The sequence below is a fragment of the Varanus komodoensis genome, unplaced genomic scaffold, assembly GCF_004798865.1.
Source record: "Varanus komodoensis strain SLA01 unplaced genomic scaffold, ASM479886v1 scaffold121, whole genome shotgun sequence".
Classification (NCBI taxonomy): Eukaryota; Metazoa; Chordata; class Lepidosauria; order Squamata; family Varanidae; genus Varanus; species Varanus komodoensis.
The window spans coordinates 568,396-580,957 of NW_025335353.1; the positions used below are offsets into that span (position 1 = coordinate 568,396).

The 12,562-nt window shown below is 41.1% G+C and overlaps 1 protein-coding gene across 1 annotated transcript; it reads right to left on the reverse strand.

Moving 5' to 3' along the window:
- Positions 1–1,586: 1,586 nt before the first annotated feature.
- LOC123019385 (vomeronasal type-2 receptor 26-like) lies at positions 1,587–10,856 on the reverse strand (the record flags this gene model as incomplete). Its single annotated transcript, XM_044422213.1, has 3 exons — positions 10,650–10,856; positions 2,218–2,275; positions 1,587–2,158 (listed from the first exon to the last, which is right to left on the reverse strand). Coding segments are annotated over exons 1-3 (837 nt in total), but the record flags the coding sequence as incomplete, so codon positions are not given.
- Positions 10,857–12,562: the final 1,706 nt, after the last annotated feature.

Genomic DNA, 12,562 nt, shown 5'->3' on the forward strand with positions numbered 1-12,562 from the left:
GAGTATGTCGCTGTTGCTTCTCCCAGACCTCTAAGTGGCATTCGATACTATCGACCCTGATCTCTTTCTGTATTGGCTGGCCAACTTGGGTGTAAGAGGCACTGCATGGTGCTGGTTCCACTCCTATCTGGCTGTTCGATTCCAGATGGTGGTGCTGGGGGACTGTTGCTCTGCACCATGGCAGCTTTGCCAGGGGGTTCGGCAGGGCTGAATTCTGTTCCCCATGCTATTTAACTTCTACATGAATCCACTGGGAGAGGTCATCAGGAGGTTTGGACTGCAGAGTCATCAGTATGCTGATGAAACCTAGCTCTTCCTCACATTTACATCTGCTCCAGGTGAGGTGGTGGCTGTAATGAAGGGGTGCCTGGCCGAGGTAATGGGCAGGATGAGGGCCAATAAACTGAGCCTCAATCTAGATAAGATGGAAGTCTGTTTGTGGGCAGTGCACTTCTCCAGGTAGGTGATATTGACCCTGTCCTGGATGGTGTAGCGCTCCCTCTAAAGGACAAGGTCTGCAGCTGAGGGGTACTCTTGACCCAAAGTAGACACTGGAGATTCAGGTAGCAGTGGTGGCAAGGAGTGCTTTCCTAAAACTTTGACTGATCCACCAGCTGCATCCTTCCTTTGATGAATACTCCCTAGCAACAATGATACATGCTCTGGTAACTTCCTGCTTAGATTACTGCAACATGCTCTACACAGGGCTGCCCTTGAAAATGGTCCAGAGACTTCAGCAGGTGGAAAAAAGAGCTGTCAGGTTGCTGATGGGGCCAAGCCATTACTCTCACATGACGCTTGTACTCTACCAGCAACACTGGCATCCAGTTGAATTCCAGCCTCAACTCAATATGCTGGTTTTGACATATAAAGCTCTAAATGCCTTGGGACCAGAATAAATTGAGGAACGTCTCCTCCCTTATACATGCCCTCATGCCCCTTATGATCTGCAGGAGTAGCCCTGCTCTGGGAACCCTTTTTAAAAGAGGTAAAATGTCACCAACTTGGAGTAGGGCCTTCTCTGTGGTGGTGCCCAGACTCGGAAATGTACCCCCCAGAGAGGTACGCCTGACACTGAGCTTATACCCTTTTGGTGCCTGGACAAAATGTTAACTGTTCAACAGCCTTTTAAAATCAATAGATTTTTATTTTATTGTCGCTCTTATTTTGTGTTGTGATTTACTGTTTATTGTTTTGTTTTATACTTTGCTTTGTTTTCAATTCACTTATTGGAAATTGCTTTCCCCCCCTTTCCTTTCCTTTTCAATGCACTGTAGTCTGTACTGGGATTTTTACATAATAGTATCGCATATAAAAGCTTTGAACAGATGATTAAAGAAATATATACATAATGAACAAATTATGAAAAATGTAGATTACAATTTTCCTATGAGATGTTCTCTGCTATTGAGACTGGGCCTCAACACAATGATGTAGCACTTGGGGAGAAAGATGCATCCCAAGAGACCAGCCCCAGAGGACAAGATTGAGAAGACCTCCACGGCCACAGCATACCTGCCCTTGGTGCTCATGTAGGTGGGCACAAAGGACACCCACACACTGCAGAATACCAGCATGCTGAAAGTGATGAACTTGGCTTCGTTGAAGCTGTCAGGAAGTTTCCTGGCCAGGAAAGCCATCAGGAAGCTGAGAAGAGCCAGGAAGCCCATGTAAGCCAGGACGGCATAAAACATGGTGACAGAGCCTTCATTGCATTCTACGATGATTTCCCCAGACAAGGAATGAAAGTCCAGATTTGGGAAAGGGGAAGAGGTCAACAACCAGACAGCACAGATCATAGCCTGGATGCAGGGACAGACCAGCACAATGGAGGCTGTCAGGGGTCTCCCCAAGAGCTTACTTGACATGCTTCCTGGCTTGGTGGCCAGAAAGACCAAGACAACCATGACAGTTTTTGCCAACACAGAAGAAACTGCAAGAGAGAAGGTGATTCCAAAAGCAGCCTGTCGCAGAAGACAGGTGAGCTTTGTTGGCCTACCAATGAAGAGGAAGGAGCAGAGGAAGCAGAGCAGGAGAGAGATGAGGAGAGTGTAGGAGAGTTCTCGGTTGTTGGCTTTTACAATGGGTGTGTCATGGTATTTAATGAATGTTGTCAACACAGCAAATGTGCCAAGACAGAGGAATAGAACCAGAGTAACTAAAAGGATACCAAGTGTCTCTTCATTGGAAAGGAAGTGGATCTTCTTGGGGATGCACCAGTCATGGTTCTTATTTGGATGCTGATCTTGTGGGCACAGAGAACAATGAGCCGCATCTGCAATGAGCAATAGAGGTGGAACTATCTCAACTGGGATACAGGAGAGCTTTCTCCGGTGCCAGAGCAGAGGATTTGGAAATCTCATTTTCCTTCCCTGAAGTATACCTTTCAGTTAAACTTTGAGAAACAGGCCATAAGGATATAAAATCAAAACATTCTCCTTTGTAAAAAAATTGTGTGATTTAAGTGATTTCCCACTAGCTGCTCTTATCAGCATTTTGGCCAAAGACTTTTAGCTCTCATGTAAATTCAACCAAGTGGGAAACTTTCTTCAAAAGGGTGTGGGAGTGCAGGGAAGGAAAATCAGATGCATGTGAGGGCATTCGTCAACTACTGGACTAAATATTACATTGCACTGGTCTACAAATTTTGGGAAATTGTAGCCCTATGAGATAATATGTGCTAATTCTTACATTTTGTGATTAGATAAATTAGGCAACAGGTGATAAATGTGCTGGTCGGCTAAGGTTTTCAAGATATTTCACAGTAAGGATTTATACACTTTTGCCTACAAGGCAGGGAGATGTCTATTGACCACGATGCCTAAGTTCTCAACAAAGTAAGGTAGAACAATGAAAATAGTACCATATGGAAGTGAATAAATCTATCTTCACTTAGAGTATGAAGATTATTACCTAACTGTAATATATTGGTCTTTTATTGCAAGGTACATTTGTCCTGGTTGCATCTACCCATCATACAGTTATATCTGGTGGTTTGTAAAAGTGTCATTGCCTAACATTTCCAAGGAACAGTTAAGTGATATTTTCCCTCTCAAGCCAAGATGCCTCAAACCTGTGTGAACAAAACAACACTACTTCTACATTTGTGGTGAGGTTACATGTGCACCTCAAAAGTACAGTATAATGCTAGTAGTAAAAAAGTCGTACCACCTATATTTTGGAAGCAAAGTAAGTGTTAGGCCCCTCATTATTGTTGCATTACACGTGCAACTTATCTGTGGCATTGGCTAAACAAGAAGAAATAGTCTAAGCATTTTGCAATCCTGAATTTTGGATGATGAGTACAGGGAGAGATTCCACCAGGAAAACGCAGGCATGGAGAAAAATACAAGGGGAAATGGAGTCCATCCATGATTGCCAATTATTGCTGGAATCTCTCCAGGGATGATTCTGCTGCAGTTCACAAGAGAAAAGTCAAAATGTACTGTTTAGAAAATGAACAAATCTAGAAGCTTTTCTTTAATCTGATGTTAGAGCTTGCCAGTTTTTCATGCAAGAAGCATGGAAATATTACATGGAAAACCAATAAATGACTGGAAAGTAATGGTATCGGTAACAATAAAATGATCAAATTATAATAATTAGGGTGGCACCATTCTCATGCCTATATCACATTTTGTGGAAAAGTTCTGCAGCATAATTTTATATCCCCCTCATAATTTTGAGTTATTTTGATGCGATTTGACCAAAAGCTATATCTTGCAACCCGGAGACAATTAATACTCAGAACTTAATATTCCTTTATTAGTGACCCCCTTCCAGTAAAATTTAGCACCTGAGGCTTAAAATTTAGCTACTCCTTGTAGACCAATGTTATTTACAAAGAACATAACTTCCATAAATATTGAACACTTCATAAAGTAGAAGAACACAGGGATCTGCAAGATGGCATGGGGGGAATAAATACTTCCAAAAGTATAAAATCTTCTCCTTTCTTTGAGCTTCCTTTAGGCTCTGATACAGTCTTAATTGATTACATTCTGCATTTATATGTGGTTCATACTATGTGAGGTACCTGTAGAGGTAGAAACCATCCCTTCTGCACAAGGTTCGCATCTGTAGCAGCAAACTGGCTTCCCCTCCAGAACTCTCCTCCAATGCCCTGGGGTGCACCTCTCCACACACCTCGCATGGGGCATTGTCTTAAATTGAAAGAAAGAAAAATATCAACAGGTTCAGAAGAGAGAATTGCACTGAAATGCTATTCAGCAGACCTTCCTCCACCAGAACTTGTGCATTCTTAAGCAGATGGAGTCCCCATTGTGAGGGGAATGGAAAGGGAGGCTCCTGTTCAACCCCTTCTGAGGGAGAACCAGGATCTTTGGAGGCCACCCTTTGTTGGATCCAACCATACATCCATCATGCCCACTCTTGCCTTCCACTGACAGGACTTATCCAGAAATACAGGCAAGGCACTCCTTTTTCAACCTCTGTCAAGAGTCCTGGGAAAGACCATGTGATTTTCTTTGAGCAATGGTTTTCCCTCACAAGTGGACAATGGTGCCCCACTTCCAAATACCTAGTGGGCTTCAGTCTCAAAGAGAAGCACAGCATGTTTTCCTGAAAATATGGAATTGTGCCATGCCTATTCTTCCATGACCGATAAGGTTGACTCAACCCCCACCTTTGTGGCCCACACAATTTCTGTAGAGTGGATGGAGAAGTCTTGGCCTGGGGGAGCACTGTGATCAACCCATCCAATCTTCACAGGTTCCAAAGTTCCATTTTCAGACACGCTCCAGTTCAGGATGTCATATCTCCTGTCTTTTTCACTGAAAGAGACTTCCTCCCCAGCACCATTGTTAAACTGGACATTCCTCAGAAAATAAAAAATCTGAAAATGCAGAAAGATTTGGAACAGGAGACAGTAAGTGGAATTGTCTTCCATGGGACTCTGACTCCCATCAAGTTAAGGGATCTCTGTTTCTTTCCTTTTCTATTGTCTACATTAATTGCTAGATGCAGCCCATTTTGGTGATATCCATACAGATAAGATGGCATACAGGCTCAGAAATCTTACCTTGGTATATTCTTCCACCCCCGGATCTTGACAGGGAGCTAGAAAAGGGTCACTCAAGGCAGCCAGGAGTCCAACATGTGGGTTTTCCACATGCTGGCAAGAAGGAAGATTTACAGTAGGGCAGCCCCATAGTCATGTCCTGTCAACGTATATGAGATGATATGCAGGTATCTGGGGTGGGACTTGCTTGGACCTTCCTTTCTTGATGAGCGCAATCGCAAAAACATCAGTTTTAAGAAGCCACACCACCCTAGTCTCTGCTATGTTCTCCTCACTTTCCAATGCCAATTTAGTGAAATTGCATCCATAGAACTACACTGGCAGTTTCACATTCCAACTGATTTGAAGACTATTTGAAAATTAACTTTAGAGGATGAGTTAAATTTTAGAAGATGAGAAGATAACTTTAGAATGTGACTTTGGAAGGTCGAGCAAAATCTGGCAAAGGAAGTACCCCTCCTTTTAGTTATACATCAAGACGATGAACAAGCATCCAAGATATAAATAAAATACAAATAAAATATAAATTGCATTAAATCTAAGATGAAGCATGGATAAGAAGGTTGAAATTCTTGCAGCTAACATTAATGGACTTAGCAGACCCCAAAATAGAAGGAAAATATTTATGAAATTGAAGCGATTAAAAATGGAGATATTTCGTTTCCAAGAAACGCATTTGAAAAAAAGGCATGAGAAATATTTGCAATGTCCTCAATCAGTAAGCTTTTTGCTGCCTCCTCAATGCAAAAGGAAAGAGGTATTGCAATATATGTTAAAGCATGAAACCTAAATTAGTATTTTCTGATAAAGAAGAAAAGATAATGATAGTGGAGATAACAATACACCAAATCAAAACATTGCTCGTGGCAATTTATGCTCCAAACAATCACCAGGATACATAGATATTTAAGAAATTGAATATTTTGGCATATATACAATATTCAAATATGTGCTTCACTGGAGATTTTAATGCAATATTAGATGTTGCAAAGGACTATAAAACAGGTGATAAGAGGAAAAAGGGAAAATGTGTTCTACCAAAAACTTTTTTTAAATTGTTGAGGAATTTCACCTTCATGATGCCTGAAGATTTAGAAATACTACATCACAAGCTTACACTTTTTACTCAGACATTTTTCTTGGTCAAAAATTGACATGTGTTGGGATTTGGCTGACATACTCCAAAGAGCAGAAAAAGTGGCTATTCTACATAATGTGTGGGCTCATCAAAATCCTGTAAATAAAGATTATAATAAAAGAAGGAAAAAGAATCACTAGATGGACCTTCAACATACAGCTCTTGAAATATAAAAAGTTTGTGGAAGTAGCAACTAAAGAACTAAACTACTTTTTAAAACAAAATCAAAACGATGATACACCACCTCAAAATGTTTGGGACACTTTTAAAGCAGTCCTTAGGAAAATTGTAATACAATATACAGTATGTCAAGAAGAAATAAAAAAAAAGGGAAGAATATTTTAAATTGGTAGCTGACATCAATAAAACAGAAGGGGACGTGGTAAAGGATTGAAGGAACAAAATGTTGAAGATTAAGTTAAATACCTTAAAACATAAGGTTAATCTTTGGGAAATGGAAGAACTTGCAAAAATATTGAAGGCAACTAAACAGAATTATTTTGAAAATGCCAATAAACCAGTAAGATAATGGAAATTGGAGATAACTTTTTAAATGCAATTAAGAGCATCTGCACTGAGCAAAAGGCAAGAATAATAGTTAAAGGTGATATTACTGAACATATATCTATTGAAAAAGGAACAAGGCAAGGATGTCATCTCTCACCATTTCTTTTTCTGTTAACACTTCAGGTATTGACTGGGAACATAAGAGAGGATTCACAGAGTAAGGGATTAAATGTTAAAGACCAGAAGTATAAATTATAAGCTTTTGCAGATGATCTTGTCCTCATCATGGAAGATCCTTTGGAAACAACTCCAACACTACTAGATAAAATAGAAGAGTATGGACAAGTGGTAGGGATGAAAATTAATAAAAGGAAAACTAAAATATTGGTTAAAAAACATGACTCAACTGCAAAAGGATGAATGAATGAAACCATCCAGAATTGAAATATTTGAACACGTTAAATTTTTGGGAATTTGCTTAACTCCTAGATTTGCAACTGTAAAGGAAGATGACTATACAAAGCTGTTTAAGGAGGTTAAAAGGGACTTTGAAAAATGGAAGGACTTGCATATTACAAAGTTGGGAAGAATTGCCACAATAAATCAAGACGCTTCCTAAATATCTGTTCTTGATTCAGACCATCTTGATAAAGTCAAAGAAGAATGTTTTGATGGCTTAAATACTCGTTCACATGGCAAATGTAAATTCACATGGCAAAGGGAAAAAACTGAGAATTAAACTAAACATTCTCCAAGAAGCAAAAGAAAGGGGTGGATTTTGACTGCCAGACCGGACAATATACTATCAAGCTAGTGTATTAGTATGGATAAGGGAATGGATGGTTCAGAAAAATAGGAGAATTTTATATCTGGAAGGACATGATTGACAAATTGAGTGCCATGCTTTCTTATGGTAGGATAAACTAAAGTCACATAAATATTTTGTTAATCATTATTTAAGGAACTCTTTAATTACAATATGGTTAAAATTAAAAGCTAAAGTATACAATAAAATTCCGGGATGGGTCTCACCTTTGGAAGCATTTACCCATACAAATTTGTTAAGTAGGGGAAAAACTATAGCATAAGAGAACATCTTGAGTATGGAAGGGTAACTTAAAACCAAACAAGAACTGCTCCTACAGGGGATAGAACTGCATTGGTGGCCATGGAATAAAATACGATCCAGATTCAAATGAGATAAACATTTATGGGAGTTCATTTTAAAGAACAGACCTCTTTTGTTAAGACTTTATTGAGAAAAGAAGATAAGCTGATTAAAAATATGTATAGATTTTTATTGGATGTGAAAAAGGAAGATGAGCAAGTTAAAGAGACAATGATTAAATGGGCACTGAACTTTGGTTATAATATAGAATTAGAAAAATGGCAGAAATTGTGGAAGAGAAACAAAATTGACAGTTGGATCTACATATAAGGAGAATCTGTATAAAATGTTTTAAATTTGGTATTTATCTCCAGAAAAATTAGCCAAAAGGTTTCCAGATACATCCAATCAATGTTGGAAATGTTTTCATAAACAAGGTACATGTTATAATATGTGGTGGACGTGCGACAGAGCTAAGATAATTTGGATTAAAATAAATACTTTGCTTGAATTAATGTTATGTAAATGTATACCTTTTAATCCTGAAATTTTTCTGCTAAGCCTGATAATCATGACAATTAGAGATTACATATAGCATCGCATTTATTACAGCAGCTAGAATTGTTTTTGCCCAATATTGGAAGAAAGAAGTACCTACAAACGATTCAATAATACTGAAGATAGAGGACTGTGCAGAGGTAGACAGACTGACATTAATGATGAAAAGAAAAGAAGAGTCAATGTATTCTGAGACTTGGAATTTGTTCGACGAATGGCTGGAAAGGAAGATATGGACTTAAAGGTTAGGATATCTATGCGGTCTATGAAACTATAGAAGAATCCAAAGCTTGACCAATTGATATGATTTTTTTGTTTGCTTTTTTCTGTTCCTTTGCTTAGAATGAATAAAATATAAATTAAAAAAGAGATGAATCCACAGGGAATGTTTCCCGTAAGTTCACCAAGTTAGACCTCCTTGCAGGCTATAACCTTGCCATGTAGGAATGGTTGAAGAGTAACCAGAAGGGCAGCTTGGCTAAGCTCATGACCTCTGAATTCAGACATAACCTGCCATGGCTGAATCTTCGGAAGCCTCTTCCCTTTCCTCATAATCGAACACCTCAGCCCAGAGGAGGACAGGGCATGTAGCGCATGTGCCACAAGGTAGATGGCATTGTAGATCCGGTAGCTGTTACTGGACATGTGCAATTGGAACTGAAAAGTCCTTGGATCATTCTGCATCTCCCTCCTGGTACAGTTTTTCTTTGAAGGTGGAAGGGGTTTCCCAGTTCTAAGAAGCTTACACCGAAATGCAACTTCCCACCATGCATGAAGGAAGGCATCTCCTTTTGGTTGGATTGGATCTAATGCCATGAGAAAACTCCTGAATCCCGGAACTTCTCTTCTGTGAGCACTGAAGTACAAAGCTCCATGAAGGGTCTTGAAATTATTTCTGAACCCAGAGGGTACGCTCGCTTCCACGTCCGAATGGGAGGTCAGAATCCAAACCTTCTGAAATGGGATTTTAGTGCTTTTTTCATGATGAAACAACCTCCATGTTAATAGCATAGTTGCAGTGTTCTCCCCAAAGAAAACTATGACCTCTGTTTCCAACCACACACGAGAAATGTATATAGTTTGTATCTCAGCTTCTGAGAACCTTTCAGTGAAGGCCACACAAACATCCTTCTGCTGCAGCAAGAGGGTCACTGCCTGGAGGAAACGGTTGCCATGGACACCGCTCTTGACAAGCAGCCCAATCCAGTTCCAATGGAAATGCAGTAGCAGCTGGACTAGACTCTCATACTGAGGAACATGCCGGGTATTAATCTGAGAAAAAGATGGATAAAGCATTTTTTCTCCCTGAATACAGTGAAGGAAGCAATCTGAGACCAGAGGAGGGGAAATCCTAATACTATTTCATAATAATATTTGGTTGCTGTTAGAAAGAAGGATGCCTCTTTTGAGGACTAAGCTTCCATCTTTCAGTAACCATGACTTGAAATGTATGGAGTACTCTCAGAAAAGGGGTATGTATGTATTAAAGAGAAGCTCTTAGTCCCCCCCCCCCCCATGCCCATGTATCATGAGTCTCTTCACTTAGTGACACAAGCAAATGCCCAAACCTGCTTCAGGGATGTCTACAAATGTCAGGACTGAGTGGGATAGAGCCGTGGCAGAAGGACCACCCATGGCAGGAAAGAGAGGTATTCACATTCCAAGGGTGCATCTCACTGTGTGCGTATACTGAGCTTTGTATCTTTAGCACTGGTTTCCAATGGGAGGATTCCAAGGTAGCTTGAGCTGAGAGTATTTGACTGGCACTAACTCTTGCAGTGACTCCAAGGCTGAGAGGGGAAGAGAACCCAGAGTGCCAGAGTCTCAGTCCCACCTTCTTTACCCTCTTAACCATGACACAACCCTGGCTCTCTTGAGGACACATACTCTTTCATGGACCAATACACCTCATTGTGTGATGCTGCCCTCGATTATGGTCTGCAACCATCCCTGTGAGGAAGCTCATTCCCTGATACCAGGAAGAATTGGGTCTGTTTTGAAACACGCTCTTTGATATTGTGTCTCTAAGCTTGCACAAGAATGCCTGATAGTAATTGCAGTTGCTCATCTCAGGAAACCGCACCCATTGCTACCAGAGATTTGTCATGCAATACTCTCCTTAGATTCATCCCTGAGCAAGTCTAAGGTGATCTCAATGCAGCCTTACCAGGTGAGAAGGCCCTTGCCCTGTCATTCAGAATGAAAGAAAAGCACCCAGTGCAGGGACAAATCTGCTTTCAGAGAAGGTCTTTCCCCCTGCAGACCACTCCCACCGATCTCCAGATGAATGCATTTACCTCTGGGATCTTGAAGATGCCCATTAAGACTGCAGAGTCTGATGAAGATTCGGAGTCAAAATCCTGTATAACAGAGATTAGTTGATCCTGCTTGTCACATTTATAATTGGGAACAAGTTGTTGCAGTGTAGACAGCAGTAGGAGGTTGTTCCTATGCGTTAGTGCAACCAGGTCCCGGTGGTTATAGATGTGGAAGCCGAGCGTCATGTTGGGAAGGAGGGTCGGATCCTTGTTGAGCTCAGTAACTGCAAATGCCAAAGCCTGGCTGTGCTGGTAGCTCCTGATTATTGTTCTGATGTGGCGAGAGGAATATCAGGGTATGGGTGAGGAGAAGCAAATAAGGGGTGACTTTTTCAAGTAGAATTGTAGCAGGATCCCATCTCATGGACAAATTCTATTCATGTTAATAGTGGTGCAAGAGTCCTTCTTGCAAAGTTAAATCCATGAGCCTTCAGGGAATCCCTAAAATCTGTGTGACACACTGTCAGCTTTTGCTCAGTGATCTAGAACTCATTAATAATGACCAGGGAATAGGTAAGGGTCCATGATTCTCTGGGAGGGGTTCCAAGATGAATTCTGGAACCCCCATGGAGGGCTTGGGAAGACCCTCCCTCCAAACCCTGGACGTCAGCTCCCTCTCGGTGTGGACATGGTTGGTGTGAGTGCACTAAAGCAATGAGAGGATGTAAAACATCTTCTGAGCAAGCCTGGTTTGCTCAAACTGCTTGACCACATGGACTAGGATTTAGTGAGCAACCCCTTCAATTGCAGATTCTCTCAGGCTCTGACTTTGGCAGATCCAAGTAATCCTGACAGACAAGAAGAGAGAGAAAGAGATCCCTGAGAAGCCACACTTAATGGATTTACTGGTCCCTAGCACCTATGGAAGGCAATCCCCTGACACCCATAGTAGGAGATGCCAAACTAGATGGACTGTGGATCTCTCAGCAAAGTGGAAAAGTCTCTGGCTGCATCTCTTAATTTTCTTCAGATCCAAGTAACTACAGATGAGTTGCCCCATGTTGTTGTCTAGAGTATATAACGCAGGAAAAATACTTTTGAGAGTTGAAGGGAGTTTGCTGCCTTTGTGGTGAAGTCTAATTGAATTCTGCTTCAATTCTAAGACCTTATGGAAGTCTTTAGTCCAGTGCCTACACATTACTTGAGAAACATGGGCATGAAGCTAATGAATTCTGACTGTTGTGGCCAAGGAAGTCATTTTGATTCCTGATCACTTCAACTATAAAAGCCAGTGAAGCCTACCCACTGTTTCCTTCTTATGAGGTGCAAAGTTGGGGTGGGATGGAATGCATTTTGGAACTATGTTGAGAGAGCCAGTAGTCAGAAAGTCTGGCTGGGTTCCTCTTGGAGCTCAAGTGATCTTCACGTAGATCTCAGAGCAGAACCCACCTTCCCATCTCTGCCTTGGATAGGATCTGCTTAGGGCAGGAATGTTTGCACTGCTTTTCATCTTCAAGAAATTGTCCACACAAGAAAAAAACTGCTGGTTTTCTCTCATTCTGTTGCTTGCACTCCTCCCCTCTGGATGAGTCCAGTGAACAAACCACAAGCTGCTGAGGGCCTTCATGGAGACTTTCCTGCCTAACCTATACCTCTTGAGCAGCATCTCTGACACAACTTCCAAAAATGAGACCCCTGGTGCAAAAGCAAACATGCATCCCAGATACCTTCGATGAAAACCTACAAAGTGGAATATGTGGCCTTTAATCTGGGAAATGTATGGAAATCATTTTCTTTTGTATAGAAGGATCTGCCAAGTAGTATATTCCCACCAACAACCAGGTCTCCCTGCTGGTGGTAGTCTTTTGGCTGTGCAGGCAGCCGGTTCAACTTGCAGCTGGTCCTTGGCATCATCTGTGTGGCCTGAGGAAGGAGCCAAAGCAGGAAGACCA